The following is a 19871-nucleotide window of genomic DNA, read 5'->3' on the forward strand; positions in this document are numbered from 1 at the left end:
AAGCCTATACTGGTGTTTTTATAAGTCATGTTTGACTTTTCTGAATAGTTTCTGGGATGCTTAGAACTCGAATTGCACTGCTGGAAATAGTTTATTTTGATGCACATGCTGTTTTTTTTGCAAATTTGCATCATAGGATTGTTTTTTTGTTTTTCCTGCAGTATATAAAAATTGGTGTATCTCAAAAATAAAACTATGAAGACACTCAAAATAAATTTCCTGTTGTTGTAAACTATTTTTTGCAACTTTTTTGCATTTAAAGTTTTGAGGGATAAACCTCTTAAATTTCTCCAAGTAGAAATATATATTTAAAAAAAACAAAAACGATTTTCAATTTTTTTGTAGTTTATTGCACGTTTTTGCAATTATTGTAGTCACTATGGACTTAATGCATACTTAATGCGTTTTGCTCATCCTACTGCAAAACAATATTCTTTTTTTCTCATGTGCATCGTACATTTTCGCGAATAGATTATTTTCTGATAGATAAAAAAAGTTTATTCCTGAGATTGTTTCTACTCAGTATCTACTGATAACGGTATCAGAGCATGCCACAGTAGTATTAGATCTTCAGTTTACAATGAAGCCAAAGAGATTTTAATATTGGAAGCTAAATCCTCTCTTGGTGGCGAAGACCAACTTTTGTAAATATATTTCTGAGTCGATTACTTTTTTTTGTGAAACTAATAAAAATAATGAAACTTCCCCATCTATCCTATGGGTTATTCTAAAAGCCTATATTAGAGGTAAAATTATCTATTTTACGTCTTATTCTAATAAACTACGTAGATCCCAGCAGAAAGATTTGGAGAAGGCCATAAAAGAGATAGAATTGTCTATCTCTCTTACAAATACACCTGATCTTTATAAAGAAAGAATAAGACTTCAAACTTCAGAAGCTGCACAAGTTCTCCTCCGCTCTCGAGGGTTAGTATATGAACATGGTGATAAAGCTGGCTGTCTCCTGGTACAGCAACTGAAGACTAAAACAGCATCAAATCAAATTATACAGATAACCGATGATTCAGGCTTAATAACCTCAGATCCAGATAAAATTAATGACACTTTCAGATCTTTCTTTACTCAACTTTATACCTCAGAATCTTTCATAGATGAAAGCCAATTATATAGTTTATTTGAAAAATTGGATCTACCTAAATTGAAATTAATTTAAAATTAGACGCCCCTATTACAATTTTAGAAATTAAAGAATCAATACAATCAATGAATAGCGGTAAATCACCAGGTCCAGATGGCTACCTGGTTGAGTTTTATAAAGTTTTTTCAGATCAGCTAGCTCCACTTCTACTGCAAATGTTTAATTATTCGTTTGAGCAAAGAAACTCTGCCACCTACACTCATGCAAGCCACTATTTCTCTCATTTTTAAAAAAGGCAGAGACCCACTGAGCTGCACATCCTATCGGCCAATATCACTCCTCCCGGTAGACGTTAAAATTCTTGCAAAAATCCTAGCCCGGCGACTAGAATCGATTATGCCCTCAATTATCTCAGAGGACCAGACGAGATTCATAAAAGGAAGACAACCCAGCAACACGCTCAGACAGAAACTGGTTCACCCGAAAGACAAAACGCCAAAACACAAACTTAACAATGTGGTGTATGCTGTACAGTGCAGCGAGGAATGCCCAGACCTCTACATTGGAGAGACCAAACAGCCACTTCACAAGCGCATGGCACAACACAGAAGAGCCACCTCCACAGGACAAGACTCAGCAGTCCATCTGCATCTTAAGGATAAAGGACACTCTTTCGAGGATGCCAATGTTCACATTTTGGACAGAGAGGACAGATGGTTTGAAAGAGGAGTGAAAGAAGCCATCTATGTCCACTGTGAGCGACCATCTTTGAACAGAGGCGGGGGTTTACGACACCAACTCTCTGCCATCTATAATCCAGTTTTGAGATCCCTTCCCAGACGCCTTAAGGCCCACTCACATCCTGGGCCATCTGACCTCAGGAATTCGCATGATAAGGTGGGGCCAGGTTTCACAATAAGCTCACTCGAAACTCTGGCTGATTGGGACCCGCACCCAGTTTCACACCTTGGCTCAGGCGATTAGAGGATCAGCAGGGGGTCCTTTTGTCCGTCTGTGGGGGGATACTCCCACTAGGTTTAAATCTGGGACTCCCCACCATTTGACCTTAGAACTGAAGAAGCTTCTCGGATGAGAGGTGAAACGTCATCAAGTAACTTAAAGAAGTCCAGACGCTTTTCTTTGCAAGCTCCTTTGAATACGTAAATGATGTTTTTGCAAATTTTAACGAACTAGTTACTCACTTTAATTTCAATAAATCTGAATTTTTTTTGTGGTACTGCCAGTTGCAAAACTTTGCAAAGAAATGTTCAACTTTATTCCCACAAATCCCAGCTTCCAGTGGAATAGATTTGGTTCTCAGAGCCAAAACTTTGGTAAAGGGTCATATTTCTTACCTTTATTTATAAAGTAGCTTCTCCGCCTAGTGAATCTCTTTTATACAGGACCAAGATGAAATGGGAGTCAGAACTCCATATGAGTTTTTCTGAGTTGTTCTGGGAGTGAGCGGTAAGGGCCATTAATTCGTCTTGTAGTTTTGCCAGACTTTCATTAATACAATTTAAAGTTTTCCACAGATTACACTACAGTATCCAGATAAATTTGATAATAAATGTGACAGATGCTCACAGATACCTTGCAATCTTACTCATATGTTCTGGGCGTGCCCTAGGTTGTCTGAATTTTGGCATCAATTCTTCAAAATAACTTTGGATATATTGGGTATAAAATTGACTCCAACTCCACATATCGCTATATTTGGCAAACCACCAATTAACCTTCATACTACAGCTATTCAAAATAACCTTATTGCCTTTGCTTCTCTCATAGCTAGAAAAATAATTTTGTTGTTGTGGAAACCATCTCAGCCACCATTAATGAAAGTCTGGCTACAGGATATCTTAGGACTCTTAAAATTGGAGAAGAGAAAATTCTCCATCAGAGGCTCATTGGATAGACTTTTTACTCACTGGAAACCATTACTTAAATATTTAGAAAAGTTACCAGCACGAGAAATCTCTCTGTAGTACACCATATGACAATATTGTACAAATTTTCTGCTATTCCCGGCAGTGGCTGTTCTACCTTATAAGAATACTCTATTTAAAGATATTCCAGCATTATTAATTAGTTTCGACCGAGGAGCAAGTAACCATTAATATTAATATTAATATTGTTACTGTTGTTGGTTAAGATTTATATCAATATTGATTAATGTTAAGACCTTGTTTTTTGAGGCTAGCAGATGTTAATGTTAATATTAAACTATAAGGATACGCACTATTATCTTATTGTTGATTTTTTTTTTTTTTTTTTTTTTTTGGTATGGGTTTTGTATTTTTTGTATGAGTCAATTCATTTTCTCTGTAACATATTCATTTTTACATTATTGGGAGCGAGTGGGGGGTATTCAGGTACTCATCTCATCTATGGGTTTTTTTGTATGCTATAAAAAAGAAAAAGGAAAAGATTATTACTTCTATATGTACCTATGTGTTTTATGACAGTTTGGCATTGAAAAATAAAAGAATGGAAAAAAAAAGGTTAGAGCAGAAAAGTTCAATACAAGTTTCAGCCCTTAAAATTGAATAAAGGAAGTTAAATATGGAACGCCAGGACTGCCATAATGAATTAATTAAATACACCATTAAATAATTAAATGTGTCAATAATTAATTAAAATTGGAATTAATTAATTAAATAAATAGTTATGACACATGTAATTAATTAATTATTGACACATTTAATTAATTATTTAATGATATATTTATTTATTTCATTTTGGCAGTCCTGGCGCCTGGCTCTCATCATGAAATAATTTTATCTGTCAGCCTCACCCATCAAACTCAGGGGGCGGGGTTAACGCTGCCCATGCAGCTTCTCTAACATTTGATTGGTTGCCGTGCAAAGTAAGTCAAAACAGGTCGATCCTAGATAATCGATTGCTTGTGTAGACTTGGGGCAGCCAGGTATCCCAGAATGCAGATCAAATCACAGGCAGCAATGATGGTGGTGTAGTTTTAAAATACCCTGTTTTTCTGTCACCAGCTACACTTTTAACAGTGTTTTAGCCACGAATGTCGCGTCGTATGTCTGGTCAGGTTGTCAACATAGAACATGTTTGCAAAAGTGCTCAGATGTTTTCAGAGATTTCACTAGCTCTGCTAACAATTAGCATGCAGAGTGCACCGAGGGGGTTACGTTAACCGGTTTGTTTACATATTCCACTCTCCGTGTTCCACATGTTGCATTCGCAGATTCTCATTTTCACCAACGATCGTCTCTTTCCGCCTGGTCTTGTGTCTCTGTGCTTCTGTAACATAAAGAACGAGCTGACATTTTTCTCACGAAACCAGCGATCAGCTCAACAGACCCTCCGTTTACCTGCATGCATCCTCCTCCTCATCTGTCAGCTGTTTAACACCTGCTGCTAATTCAAGAAACACGCCTACGTTACCTGGTGATAGTCACAGTTTAACTGGGCAGCCGGTGCTCGATATAAAGCAATGTCAGCGCATTTTTCTGCACAAGATAAGTAAATATAGTGTTTTCCCCGAGCGCAGAGCTGCTGGAGCTTGTTTCCTTACAGAGCACTTTATAGGCGAACCAGCTTAATCAGCGGCTGATGTCCAATCACCGGCACACAGCTTTGAAACCTCAGCTGAGTTTTAGCTCTCAGTGGTTAAACGCTGGACTTCATTCACTCAGGTTCTGTCTGTCGGGTCACGTTTACTTCGCTGTTTTATTTACAACTGAGCAAATCGGTTTGGCTGAGGTTAAAGTTACGTTTCATAACTGCATAGTTTCACAGACGTTTAATGGTTCACTGGCACATGTGTTAGACTGAACTATCATCTAAATATCATCTGTTTTTTAATAGTTATTCAACTGTATTCTAAGCACCAGCTGTCTGTTAGAATGTGATTTTTTTTCTCTCTCTGTTGGCAGAGGTATAAAAATGCGCAGGAAAATCTGACGTGCATGGCAAACTTCACCGACGATATTTAGGGAGGAATAAACACACATCAAACATAAATGAACCATTTGCCTGTCTCCATAATTGAGAGCATTTTCTCTTCTTATGTCAACACACTCTCTCTCTCTCTCTCTTTTTTTTTTTTTTTGGCTTTTTCGGTCATGTTATGTTTACCTGTCAAAGGCTTGTTACAAACTATGAAACACATCGTGCAGACTTCTGGATGTTAGAAGAAAACTAATACTGCTCATGAAGGAGACTAAAGGCAGGAAGGTGTCCTTTAAAACTAAACATGTTAATAGGACCTCCCTATTTATATCATAGTTTATGATATAGCACGTGTATTTCAGTAATAGCCTGCTGATTTCAGTGTAGTGAACAGTCGCACAGCTCACGTAGGCGTTATCTGTGATACTCCTTAACTATAATTTATCCAAGTTAACTTCAGTTAACCATTCAGACAGTTCTTTTGCAATGAAAAACATAAACACCCATGCTGCCGGGAGGTTTCCTCAGTGCCAGCTGTTAACATTATAGCTGCTTATGCAGTAACCATGGTAACCACGGACTCTGAACGCTGGATCGACGGAGGTCAGACAACAATTTTACATGTATGATCTTAAAACAGGACACAGCCACTATACGTGCTGGCCTCATATCAAATGTGAAGGCAGACTGAGTCTATGTTTGACGTTTGTTTATATCTAATCTTCCTCTCAAACATTTAAACAGCAGCGAGTCTGCAGCTGAGGGAATACAAACTCAAATTGTCGGAACAGGTTTGCTCGTTTCTTGGATTCATTTGGTGATTTATTAAATCTATAACTGTTATTCTAATCTGCTGCTGAGTCTCTTACACTTTTCTTTATGCTGTATATTTTCATGTCTCTGGAATAGTTGGCAGTTAGATAGTCAGCTGGGAAACTTTGTGTTAACTCATGGAGCTGAGGATATCGTGGATATGCTGACCTCGCTCCGTGGTGTACAGGGCCGTTTACCCTCATGATTAATATTCACTATAAAAATATTAGCCGAACATCATGAAGTCTGTATGTGTTTCATAGTGTCGAACAACCTTTGTACAGTTAAAGCCAGCTGTACTGTCTTTCCCTCTTCACACTGCACAGAAGAGGAACCGGCAGCAAGGTTCAACACTTTTCTTCCATCAAGACTCTGAAGACCATTACTCTTTGTCCACAGGTTTAATGATGTAGAAAGTGTGAAACTGAAACAAACATAACACAATTACAATTACAGTATATTCTTTAAATCTTACATATACACTGTACCTACAAGTCTACAATAATCTAAATCAACGTAGCGTAGCACTTTAGCTGCAAGAATAAGCATTAGCCGTGCTCTAAACATGTGGTTTCAACAACGTATCAAAGTTACACATTAAACTTCCCTCATGTCACAAAATACAACCACAGAACTACAGATAAGCATCAAATAAACAATATACATACAGACGATGCTCCAAAAGACGAAGGATTGAAGGCAGATGCATGTGGATTCATGGCAGTCTCCTTGGCCATGTGCAAACTTCACTAAACCTTACTACTTCCTGCTTCCTGTGATGTCACCAGGTATCAGAACTCTTAAAGGGACAGCTGCCCTAACACTATCGGCACACTCCCCACCTGGCATGTTAGAATGCCACAACTAACACACAATACAGAACGGTTATACATGGTTATATATGTATATAGATATAGAGTAACAGTTCAGTCTTTGTCTGGATGTAACAGAAGAATGAGCTCCGACACAGGTCTCAAAAATACTTTTGTCCCATCTTGCCTGGATACCTTCACCTCCGCTGTGCGGACCTTATTGTCCTGGCTAGGGAAGACTTGGGTGATTACTCCAAGAGGCCATTCATTTCTCTTGAGCTGCTGATCTCTGAGAAGTACAATGCTCCCAGGCTCCAGATTGGGGTGACTGTCCTGCCACTTTCTTCTTGGCTGCAGTGAAGAAAGATACTGTCGTCTCCATTTGCTCCAGAAAGTCTGGGCCAGATGCTGCACCTGACGCCATTGTTGTTTACACATATCTTTGACATTGGAGTCTTCAGGTGGAGCTGATGGAGTGCCCATCTTCTGAGTTAAGAGAGTGGCTGGGGTTAGTAGAACTGGGTCACTTGGATCAGTAGATACTGGTATGAGAGGCCTGGCATTGATAATTGCCACCACTTCTGCCATCAGCGTAGTAAGGACCTCATGCGTCAAGTTTGATGTCTCAAGATGCAGGAACATTGAATCGAGGATTCTTTTGGCTATTCCTATCATCCTCTCCCATGCGCCACCCATGTGAGACGCATGTGGAGGATTAAAGACCCATGCACAACCTTTTCCAGCTAGGTACTTCTCAACAGACGTGGAATCAATATTGGATGGAATCTTTAGTTCAGTTGATGCACCCACGAAGTTTGTGCCTCTGTCCGAACGTATTTGTTTCACAGGACCTCGAATAGCTAGAAACCTCCTGAGGGCATTGATGAAGCATGAGGTGTCCAGAGATTCTATGACCTCTATGTGGACTGCTCTAACGGCCATACAAGTGAATATAACTGCCCATCTCTTACTATGGGCGAGACCACCTCTTGTACGCCGTGCAACAATACTCCATGGGCCAAACACGTCCAGTCCAACGTAGGTAAATGGAGGTTCCATAGAGAGGCGATCTGATGGCAGGTCAGCCATCTTTTGTTGTTCAGGGAGGCCGCGAAGCTTTCGACATGTGACACAATGGTGGATGACAGTGCTCACCAATCGCTTCATACCTATTATCCAGTAGCCTGCTGCACGGATGGCACCCTCTGTGAAGTGGCGTCCCTGGTGCAGGATTTGTTCATGGAAATGTCTGACCAGCAATGTTGCAATATGGTACTTACAAGGAATGATCTTAGGGTTCTTTTCTTCATGAGGAACCTCTCCATGTCTTATCCGACCACCAACTCTGAGGACGTTGTGTGCGTCAATGAAGGGATCCAGGGTCCTAAGAGGACTCCCCTGAGGGATCACCTTATTCTTTTTGAGACAGGCCAACTCTTCAGCATATGCCTCTTCCTGCACAGTTTGAATAATGACATGCTCTGATAAACTGAGTTGATCAGGTGTACCTGCTTTCTGACAGAAATGCCACCCCTTGCATTGCATGGTCCCTTTGACCTTACGTGTGTGAAAGCTGTTCACAATGTGAAGGAGATTAGCAATGGCACGTTTCAAAGCTTGCCAGGAAGAAAATTTGGAGAAACGGTGGGACCCAAGTAGTGTGCGAGAAGCCTGTGTTTGCAAAGTAGAGATTTGCGGGCGGATCTCAGCGTCCATGTTTGCATCCACAAGCTCAAAGGATTCTGGTTCTAGAGAATCTTGCATAGGCTCAGTCAGAAAAGGAGGTCCAGTGAGCCAAGAGGTATCTGAGAGAAAGGCAGCCGGTACAGACCTTGTCGCACAGTCTGCTGGATTTTCCCCTGTAGACACGTACTTCCACTGCTTAGGATGAGAGGACCTTCTGATGCGGACAATACGATTGCTGACATACATATAAAAGCGTCTTGTCTCGTTATTTATGTATCCGAGCACTACTTTGCTATCAGTGTAGAAGGTGATAGCATCGATGCGCATGTCAAGCTCTGATGATATGAAATCTGCTAACTCCACGGCAAGTACAGCTGCACAAAGCTCAAGTCTGGGGATTGTGTGTTCAGGTCTGGGTGCCAGCTTCGCCTTACCCATAACAAAGCCAGTATGAGTATTCCCTGCTTCGTCCACCACCCTGAGATAGGCAACTGCTGCAATAGCCATTGTTGACGCATCAGAAAAGACAAACAGTTCTCTCGTCTTTGTTGTTGAAAGAAAGGCTTTGGTATAGGCTCTTGGGATCATCACGCCACTTAGGTCTTTTAGTGAATCCCGCCAAGACTTCCATTGTTCCTGCATCCCTTCAGGGAGCTGAGAATCCCAGTCACATCTTTGTTGTGTGAGCTCTCTTAGAATGTGCTTCCCTTGAATGGTCACGGGAGCCACAAATCCCAAGGGGTCATACACGCTATTTACCACTGATAGGATGCCTCGGCGTGTGAAAGGCTTCTCTTCTTTGTTGACTTTAAAAACAAACATGTCGCAATCCAAGTTCCAATTTAGTCCCAAGCTGCGCTGTACAGGTAGAATATCTGAGCTCAGATCCAAATCCTTCAAGTCATTTGCGCGATCTTCAGGTGGGAAAGCCTCCATGACCTCTTTGCTGTTAGAGGCGATTTTGTGGAGCCTCAGGTTGGACTTTGCCAGAACATCCTGAGTTTTCTTCAACAGACAGACAGCACTTTTTACACTTGAAAAAGATTTAAGTGCATCATCGACATAAAAGTCATGGCAAACAAACTGTTTCACCTCGGGGTCATGATGTGGTCCTCCATCCATCGTGGACTGCCTGAGGCAGTAAATGGCAACTGCTGGACTAGGACTATTACCGAACACATGTACTGTCATGCGGTACTCAATGACATCCTGTGTAGGACTGTTGTCTCTGAACCAGAAGAACCGTAGGAAGTTACGATCTTCTTCTCTCACAAGAAAGGAATGAAACATCTGCTTGATGTCTGCAGTTACTGCAATGGCATCCTTGCGAAACCTCATCAGAACTCCCAGAAGTAGGTTGTTGAGGTCAGGTCCTTTCAAGAGAACATCATTCAGAGACACTCCCTCATGCTGTGCACTTGAGTCAAAAACAACACGGATGTTGCCAGGCTTCTTTGGGTGGTACACTCCAAAAATGGGTAAATACCATCGTTCCTGGTTTGGAGTGAGAGGAGGAGCAACTTCAGCATGACCATTTTCGAATATTTTCCCCATGAATGAGAAGAAATGTTGGGACATCTCAGGTTTCCTTGCTAAGTTGCGTTTGAGGGAGCTGAAGCGGTTAAGAGCTTGCTGTCTGTTATCAGGGAGGTGTTGTCTTGGCTGCCTAAATGGCAAAGGAGCTACCCAGCTGTTACTGGCATCCTTCTTGAGCTCTCGTTTCATTATTGCCATAAAGGCAAGATCTTCAAACGATGATGCTGGTTTATTATCCTCTCGAGTAAGCTGGAACACTGTGCAGCCTAGCCCACCATCTTCTACATCATAGGCACACTTTGAATGTTCGGGACCATATCTCTCTTTAACCTGGAGAACACTCGGACATGGTTCAAAAATAGTAGGACGAGACTGTTCAAGAGCATTGGTGAAGTACGTGTTCACACTGCGTGGCTTAAGAACACGTCCCAAACAGACATTGCCCACAATCACCCATCCCAACTCAAGTTTCTGAGCATAGGGGGCATCAGGGGGGCCATTGATGTATTTGTGAACATTATGAAGTCTAATGACGTCACGTCCAAGTAAGAGCATAATGGGAACATCAGGTTCAAACTCTGGAATAAGGTGAGCAACTGGTTTTAGATGATCATGGAGGAGAGCAGCACTTAGTGATGGAATCTCTGCTCTGTTGTCTGGTATCTCACTACACTCCAACAGGCCTGGTAGTAGCTGAACTGTTTTACAATCCATTGACTCTATACAGAAGCCTGAAGCTATCCTCCCCATGTTCTCAGTCACACCAGAGCATGTCTTCAGTGTGTAAGATGCAGTAGGGCATTGCAAGTCAAACTTCTCAAAGAAATCTGAGTGAGCCAAAGATCTATTACTCTGCTCATCTATAATAACATAGGCCTTTATGGCCTTTTCACGTTCTCCTTTAGGATAGACTCTGGCCAGGCAGATCTTGGAGCAGTTCTTAACAGTGTGGTCCTCTCCACAGATCTCGGTACACTGAGCAGTAACTTCTGAAGTTTGTGTGGGTTCTGGCTCCCCGCCATGCTCCAAAGGCATGCTTATGTTCTTTATCCACGGTGCCTGACCTGGGTGTAGGGCAGATGAGTGTCTATCACTGTTGCATTCAGTGCACTTAATGATACTTTGGCATTCCCTCGCGGTGTGCGTTGAGGAGTTGCAGCACTTAAAACAGATGCCATTCTCCCTGAGAAAGTTCATTCTTTCTTCGAAGTGTTTCTCTCGAAAGGCACGACACTTTTGTAATGTGTGAGGTTTCTTATGTATAGGACATCTCCTATCTGGATCCTCCACGTTCTTTTTGTTTCTGTTGTCTGAGCGAGCAGCAGGTGACACTTCTGTTTTGTTGACTAAAATCTCCCTTTGTCTACTGTTTTTCCAAGGAGGTTTTTCCATTTTAACCATCTCGGTTTGAGAAACAAAGTTGAAACTTGGATCATTCCTCATCTGTGCTTGCTGGTAGATGAAAGAAACGAACACTGAGAATGGGGGGAATGTTACACAATGTGATTGTTTGTAACTGGATCCATGAGAAAGCCATTTTTCTTGTATACCATATGGTAATTTTTGGGCTATTGCATTTACACCTCTGGGGGTATCAAGATACAAAAGACCAGGCAGATCTCCCTTGGCCTTGGCGGCATCTAGTTCCATCAGTAAATCACTGAGGTCCCGGAGCTTGGAGTAGTCTTTATTGCCAATTTTGGGGAAACTATCCAGTTTTTGGAACAAAGCTTTCTCAATAGCTTCAGATGAACCGTAAGAAGCATCTAGTCGGTTCCAGATCATGCTCAGCCCTTTAGCTGGTTGATTTATGTGGATGGACCTAATACGCTTTGCATGCTCAGCTGATTCACTTCCCAGCCATTTGACAAGATCCATTTCTTCATCACTTGTTAGATTCAAGTCTCTCACCGCATTCTGGAATGAACGTCGCCAGGCCCTGTAGTTTTCAGGTCTATCTTTAAATTGTAGTAGACCACTTGTAACGAGCTCACGTCGTGCTAGAAATCTGACAAAGTCTGTCACATGTGGATCAGTGGAGTAACTAGGCCGCTGAGATGGGTGATGGCGAAGAGCTTCCATGGCGCTGTTGGTCTTCCAGGGTGGCTGATGTGCAGTTACACTGCATGAAGGCCTTAGAAAATCTTCATAATCATTTTCTTTGAGTACTCCGTAGTAGTGGTGCTCTGTCTGTTGAACTGAGTTGCGATTCACATCTGATTTGACAAAGGGATTAAGGCTATTTTGTTTACATGGAGGAGGCAGTGGAGTATCAAAGACAGTAATAGCAGCGTTGGGGGGACCATCACTCAGCGAATTGAGACAGGGCATGCACACCGTATTATGCAAAGGTTCCTCAGGAAGCGGCTGCTGTGTCTCATCCTGCAAGGGTAAATCCTCCTGTGATGCCATCTGGATGTCTCTTGATACTTCAGCTTGTTTCTCCACATACTCTTTTGTACGCTCAACAGAGTCGACTGATGTTGCAATGAGAGGAAGTTTACAACTGTGTTTTCCTTCACTAACGCCAACCGCTGCTTCTAAAGCTTCTGCCTTTGCTACAGCTGCAGCAGTTTCCTTTTCTGTGGTCAGCATTTCTATAGAAGCTTCCAGACGAGCCTTTTCCATTTTTAACTTCATTTCTTGCTCTGCAAACGCTAAACGTGCCTTTGCTGCTTCAGCATTAGCCCTAGCTCTTGCAGCTGCAGTGCTGGTAGCCGATCCATGAGAACGTGTGGTTGACATAGAAGCATAAGACCGTGTCTTCACTGACGATGGCTTTGAATCCATAATGTAGGCGAGTAGAGGCTATGTAGCGTGGTAGCAGTAGCTGTTGTCACATGCACTGTGTTACCTTGTCTGTAACTCAACGTCTTTTCACTGTACTGTCTTTCCCTCTTCACACTGCACAGAAGAGGAACCGGCAGCAAGGTTCAACACTTTTCTTCCATCAAGACTCTGAAGACCATTACTCTTTGTCCACAGGTTTAATGATGTAGAAAGTGTGAAACTGAAACAAACATAACACAATTACAATTACAGTATATTCTTTAAATCTTACATATACACTGTACAAGTCTACAATAATCTAAATCAACGTAGCGTAGCACTTTAGCTGCAAGAATAAGCATTAGCCGTGCTCTAAACATGTGGTTTCAACAACGTATCAAAGTTACACATTAAACTTCCCTCATGTCACAAAATACAACCACAGAACTACAGATAAGCATCAAATAAACAATATACATACAGACGATGCTCCAAAAGACGAAGGATTGAAGGCAGATGCATGTGGATTCATGGCAGTCTCCTTGGCCATGTGCAAACTTCACTAAACCTTACTACTTACTACTAAGGGGCAGGGATAGCTCAGTAGGTAAAGTGGTCGCCCCATGATCGGAAGGTCGGCGGTTCGAATCCACTTAACGGCTACCCTGAGGTACCCCTGAGCAAGGTACCGTCCCTACCGCTCCCCGGGCGCCTGCTTAGTGGGCTGCCCACTGCTTCACTGAGTGAATGGGTCAAATGCAGAGAAAAACAAGTAATTTCCCCATGGGGATCAATAAAGTATCTATTATTATTATTATTACTTCCTGCTTCCTGTGATGTCACCAGGTATCAGAACTCTTAAAGGGACAGCTGCCCTAACACTATCGGCACACCAGCAGTTACTACATGACAGAAACACCAACGTTATCTCTTTTATGCGTTTATACACAGGTCACGCTGATTACTGAACAAAAACCCAAAGATCAGATGTTAAACAGATTTATTTGCTCTCTCTCCTCCTTAAACATTTTTTAATGTTAGTTATTCAGAATTGGCGACTGAAACACGTAGGACACATAAGAACATCAGGAAATAAAACACCAATAAATATAACCTCAGTAAAAGAAGTCAGTGGGGGTTACTACAGCTGTGTACCGGGGCCTGCGCTTTGTCGGTGGGATTGCTTGTGAGGCGAGCGGGTCTATCCCACGCTTTGCCGTGAGACTGGGCAGACATCTCCGAAATCATCGAAGCACTTTTGCAAAGAGGCTGTATCTTGACAAACCGACCAGACACATGAAGATTAAACCACTACATTCTCGGCTAAAAAAATATTAAAACGGTATTTGGTGACACACAAACAGGGTTTTTCAAAGCTCAGTTCTGTTAGCTTCCACGTGCCGGTTGTTGTGTGCTAGAAACAATGGCTACCAGGCCAAAGCAATGGTTTTGACTCGATCAGCGTTAACCCCGCCCCCTGAGTTTGATGGGTGAGGCTGACAGATAAAATTATTTCATGATGAGAGCCAGGCGCCAGGACTGCCAAAATGAAATAAATAAATATATCATTAAATAATTAATTAAATGTGTCAATAATTAATTAAAATGTGAAATACATAAATAATTAATTAAATGTGTCAATAATTAATTAATTAAATGTGTCAATAATTAATTAAAATATGAAATACATAAATAATTAATTAAATGTGTCAATAATTAATTAATTACATGTGTCATAACTATTTATTTAATTAATTAATTACATGTGTCATAACTATTTATTTAATTAATTAATTCCAATTTTAATTAATTATTGACACATTTAATTAATTATTTAATGGTGTATTAATTAATTCATTGTGGCAGTCCTGGCGTTCCATAGTTAAAGTGTTCTGACGCAGTATTGTAAAAACCAAGCTGGTTTCATAAAGCTAGCATTTACTCCAAAAAATAAAAAAAATAATAGCGCTGCCGTATTGCATCACACTCAGTGCATTTCAATCATTTCTTCAGCGAGTTTGATAGCTAGCAAAGTAATAATCATAATTTTTTTTTTTTTTAAATAGCATGTGTAACGTACACGTGCTGGAAAATTATTTACCTGGGCCCTGCTATCATGCGACTGGAGACCGCAAACTCCGCCATTGTCGTTTTCCATCAAACACTCATTAAAACAGCAACTGCAGGTATGTTAGCGCACTCATCCCCGTCTGTTAGAGGGAGGGGTGGGGTAAGATATTGAAACAGACATAGGTGCGAGGCGGAGAAATTTTGAGATTTTGTCCCAGGCACCTCAACCCCATGTACATCTTGTCTCAGGTGTCCTCAATAAATCACATTATGGGGTGGGTTTCACCCTTAAGCCTGGCTATGGTCATGCAGCAAACATTTATTCACAGCTGGGCTCAGGTGATGACTCATATAATTAATAGTTTGTCAACAACCCTGAGGTTCACATCCAAATGAGACAAGCCCCAGAGGGGGGACTCTCCACCATTTGTCATTAGAACAAAGTCTCTTGGATAAGATGTAAAACATTTTCTCAAACCTGGAGAAGTCTAACTGCCGTCTTTCAAGCTCTCAATACTACCATGACCTGGATGACTGAGAAAATAGACAGATATAATGTGAAAGTAATGTAACAAATACTCTAATCTATTACTTAACCCGGAAAGTCACGTTCTGCATTAATTTTAAGAAAAATAACAGTAATGTTATTTCTGAGCGAAACTGAGCTCTGATTAAGACAGGATATCAACCAAAATTCCAGAAAAAACACATCACGTAAAAGTTATAAATTGATTTGCATGTCACTGAGTGAAAGGAGTATTGAATCCACTACAACCCAGCCAGAATTTTGGCCCCCATTGATGGGCTGTGTACCCGTGTGGCCTATAGATGGAAAAAAAAATCAATTAATTACAGATATGCCACACCTTGTCCATTAAACATATTTTTTAGACTCACGTATTCTTAATGCAGCCATTCACACCCATCGAATAATTTGACTGTACTAACATGCGGCATTTATTTTATTTTTGCTTTGAACCAAGATCGATTTTTCAAATTTTTTGGAAATTAGACAAATCTGAAATCCAAACAAACAAATCTGATCAATCAGATCACTGCATTTGCGAACATGTGCACTCTTAACTCAAACACTGAATCCACAATGAAATTGAAATAGTAAAATAATACTATTTTGTTTTTTTTGCAGTGACCCACCATGGCAACAACCTGTTGCCATTGCCTTTGTGGTCAATACCTAGATACTAAGAGGAAGAATCTATTTGTGTCTACACATTAGGACACCGATTTGCGTTGGTATAGGTTTATATTAACAACACCTATAGCTTTATATTGTTAAATAGTAATTATAAGAGACTGGCGAAATGCTAATGTAATGTACTGCATTACACAGAAAGGTTTTCTGTGTAATAAAATACTTGAGTAACAACCGCAACACTGATCACAAAAAAGAGAGGAAATACCTCTAACCAAATGAAAATCAGTGGAAGCATCAATAAGAGAATCGATAAGAAATGAAATCAATAAGTAAATTAAGTAAGTAAGTAAGTTTGGTGAAGATGAGCTGTTACCTGCAGCTCAGTATTGAGTCTAGGCATCGAAGCAGCTCGGCCCTGGTTTTCCAGACCGGAGCCAGTGAATGGAATTCTACTGCTCACACTGGTCTCCATCTTCTTCATCTCTACCGACTCCTGAGCATACAAATACAAACAAAACCCTGCCTCATCAGCATGCAATGATGACATTTGGAGGTGCATTAAGCAATTTGGACTCAATTTGAGAAGACTACTGGAACTCTCTGGACCCGCTGTGTCTCTATAACACCACAATTAGCTAATGGTCTCTTAGCAACAGAGTCCACTAATCACTGACATCAACAATTGATGTTACTAGCAGAACACAGACTCTACCCGCTACTACTCTGTAGCTTAATTATACCCACTGTGTCATTAACAACAATCAACAACAAACAACGATTGTTGTCTGAGGTTGCACACTGCTCCTTTAATTCAGTATTGAGATAACAGACACCATGACTCAATGGTTTAAAGATAGGCTAGACTTGTACTATTTGTAATATAATTCTAACCACTATGCTGTTCTCACTGAGAGTAAAGCAAAAGTGAATTATTTGTGAATGAAAACAATCATCTATACACGGATTACAAGATTATAAGTTAAAGTAAGAAGAGCAGAACCTAGTGAATAGGACATGAGCACATCTGTAGTATTAATAAAAATAGTCAAATAGTAAGGATACTATGTGAAGTCTTGCTTTGACATGAATTACCATATTTAATCAAATTGATGTAATCATTTTATAGCAAACATTATTCTATATGGCCATGCTTTTTCTACTGTTTATCTGGGTTTGGGTCTGAGCAGAGAAGCCCAGACTTCCCTTACCACGGCCACCTCATCTTGGGGGGATACTGAGTTGTGCCCAAGCTAGCTGAGAGACATAACTCGAGCAAGTCCTGTCCAGGAGACTGCCTAGGGCTTTCCTAAAATTACTCAACTAGTCAGTTGAGTTCCAGTCAGATGTCTGAACCACGTCAAATTGGTTCCTTTCAATGTGGAGAAAAAGTGGCTCTACTCCTGATCAAGCTCCTCAGCCTGTCTTTAAGAGGACAGCCAGCATCCAAAAGAAGCTTATTTCTGCCACTTGTGCCACAATGTTTGGAATATATTGTAAACACTGAAATATTTTCACAGCTCATGTTGAACATGCATCCGTATGTTTTACCTGATTGATGGCAGTGTCTGAAGTGTCCTCAGATGGGCCCCGGGACATCGTTCTCTTATTCTTAGCCCATGGCACTTCTTTGGGTTTATCAATCACCCAGGAAGATGATGGCTTGATGGTGTGATCTTGACTTGGCCTGTGTGTAATAATCACAGTTCAGTTTAACTTTTACAAGGTCAGCGGTTCCTGTTGTCATTGAAGTCTCAAGTATTCAAAACTAGCTGTAAAACTATTGTAGGATATCTGACACATTGATCAATTAGCATTATTTCTTGGTAATTAAACAGCTATATTATACAACAGCTATAACTCCACTATAATTTTCCATTGTCTTTCAGGCCTTTTAGTCAACTGGGTCATTTTATATTCTTTAAGTGGTAAAAGCAATCAGATTTTTAGAAGATTTTCCGAAGATGAGATCACAGATCTCACATCCAAAAACTTCCTTTACATCTAACTTTAAGATTTAATTTTTTTGCAAGAACCAGGTCTCAAATAAGAAAGTTGGTCTGCAATGCACCATTTGTACTTTGAAGAACTGACACACACTCACAGGTAAACCGGATTTACTTACTTCTAATAATATATCAATGTGATTTTGGTGATCTGAAAACCTATAATGCTTTTTCTTATTACACTAGGGGATGCTCATAACAAACGTGGCAGAAGTTTAAAAAGCTGAGGAATACACATAAGGTTACATCAAAATTTGTATGGTGGGTTAACAGCTCCGGCTTCACAATGGGTTACAGAGCTGAGTATGATGCTGTAGTATGATGCTAAACGAATGCTAAAACACAACAAACAGCCCTTTGCTCATCAGTAAAATGTCTTCTTGCATTTGTCAGTAGACTAAGACAGTACATTAGTTTATTTAGATAAGTAGCTATAGCTATTAGACAATAGCTACTTAAAATAAGTAGCTATTGTCAATGCAGCCATTAATTTTACTGGCAAATACCTCCTAGAGGCAAAGAAGGTACTGGAGTAAAAAGAATGTGCATATAAAAGTATTACATTTATTTCAGTTTTGATTTTCTCTCCACTATGACCTTTACACAATTTTATAGAAGACTCGCATAGCAGAATAAACTCTGCAGGGCCACTGCAACATAAATGCATGCAGTTATGAAAGAAGTAATCAGATCTTTTATCTAAGTTTAAGACCCAACCCATCAAAAATAGCCAGAAAATTCTAATTTTTTGGAACTGAGATGTTTAATAACCTTTATAACAAAACCTACATTTTTTGCTATATCTTGTTGTTTACTATATAATTTGATGATATAGTTATGATATATTTTTGTATCGCATTTGTGACACTGGGCATTTTTGGCAATGTTATGTTAACAACAATGTTAATTTCACACAAATTTTTTTTTTTTCCCATTACATTACAGCATTGAAATTATGGCAAGTATTGATCATGTTGATTAGATAGAAGTCTCAGAAACTCATGTATCAAATATGAAACAAAGGGCATTATAGGGTTAAGCAGCACAACTCCATCTATCATTCATCCATCTATCTGTTTATTCAATACAGGATCACAACACACCACAAGCAGAATATAAAAAAAGAATCTGTTATGCGTTTTTCCTGAAGTATTGAACTTACAGAGTGCCTCCATTGTTGAGGGAGTTGGAGCTAGGTCTGGTCTGTGGCTGAGACTTGGCATGGGATTTAGACTGGTACCTAAGCATGCTGGGAGGCTCCACACTGTTTAACATCTTAGGGAGGTCTTTCTCCTGTATGTGAGTCAGAGGCAGCAATGGCTTAAATAGAGCCCCGACCTTGCACTGTGGAGGAGAGATGGATGGCAACATGCTGAAGAAATCCAGAGGCAGCAGGCAGAATATTGCTGGACCCAGGTCTGACAACAGGCGCTCAGGGCTAGTTGGATGTGGAGACTTAGGCCAGAATATTCTTTGCTTGTAGTCATGCTTGTTTGCAATATATCTATGTGCATGTGGGAGTGTGGAAACATGCACGAGTAGAGTAGGCGTGCAAAGTTGCTGATAAACATCTGTCAGCAGCCAAATTCCACCAATTCATGTCTGACTGAAACTGACAAGAGTGTCATTAAGTATTTAACATCCACTAGGTTACTGGTGACCCCTCAAAAGTTAGGGTTAAGGTTACCATTTCCCCTACTTAGAACATGTCTGTCCCTTTTCTATAGAATTTCTGCCCACTTGGCACACTCAGAAGGTTCAGAAGGTTTTTATGGATAAATTAATGCCAAAATGTATGAGAATTTACTCGACCCTGGCCGCAGATAGGTTGATGTTAGCCTTGTAACTGTTAAAAGATTAATACAACAACAGCAAGTAACAACTCTCCTGGTACTTCTATATAAATTGGGAAAACAGATGATAGCTTTTGCAAATTACCAGTGAATTACTAGTGAACACAAAGTATCTTCTGTGCATGTGTGTTTACATGCAGCATACATTCAAAG

General features: G+C 40.4%; 2 protein-coding genes across 3 annotated transcripts in view; both read right to left on the reverse strand.

The window, feature by feature from the left end:
- The window catches only part of LOC113033089 (voltage-dependent N-type calcium channel subunit alpha-1B-like), a 326109-nt gene that overhangs the window by 44315 nt on the left and 261923 nt on the right, over positions 1-19871 (reverse strand). Inside the window, exons 44-46 of the mRNA XM_080308904.1 lie at positions 19028-19209; positions 17411-17546; positions 16236-16355 (exon numbers count right to left, since the gene is read on the reverse strand). Of these exons, the coding sequence (XP_080165030.1) occupies positions 16236-16355; positions 17411-17546; positions 19028-19209 (438 nt within the window). The remainder of the gene's footprint in view (positions 1-16235; positions 16356-17410; positions 17547-19027; positions 19210-19871) is intronic.
- Positions 6220-14260, reverse strand: LOC113033090 (uncharacterized). 2 transcript variants are annotated; one of them, XR_013912508.1, is made up of 3 exons: positions 13118-14260; positions 6502-12877; positions 6220-6257 (listed from the first exon to the last, which is right to left on the reverse strand). XR_013912508.1 is itself a non-coding variant. In XM_080308903.1 (2 exons), the coding sequence occupies exon 2, from the start codon at positions 12655-12657 to the stop codon at positions 6760-6762; it is 5898 nt and encodes a 1965-aa protein (XP_080165029.1). In that variant the 5' UTR covers positions 12658-12877; positions 13118-14260; the 3' UTR covers positions 6220-6759. The 2 variants fall into 2 exon arrangements, 1 of the variants encoding a protein (XP_080165029.1); XM_080308903.1 differs by having other exon boundaries at positions 6220-12877.

The sequence above is a fragment of the Astatotilapia calliptera genome, chromosome 12 (assembly GCF_964374335.1).
Source record: "Astatotilapia calliptera chromosome 12, fAstCal68.1, whole genome shotgun sequence".
Taxonomy (NCBI): domain Eukaryota; kingdom Metazoa; phylum Chordata; class Actinopteri; order Cichliformes; family Cichlidae; genus Astatotilapia; species Astatotilapia calliptera.

What these genes read in the sequence shown, in the direction of transcription:
- LOC113033090 (XM_080308903.1), bottom strand. Translation starts at nt 12,657, where the DNA reads ATGGATTCAAAGCCATCGTCAGTGAAGACACGGTCTTATGCTTCTATG.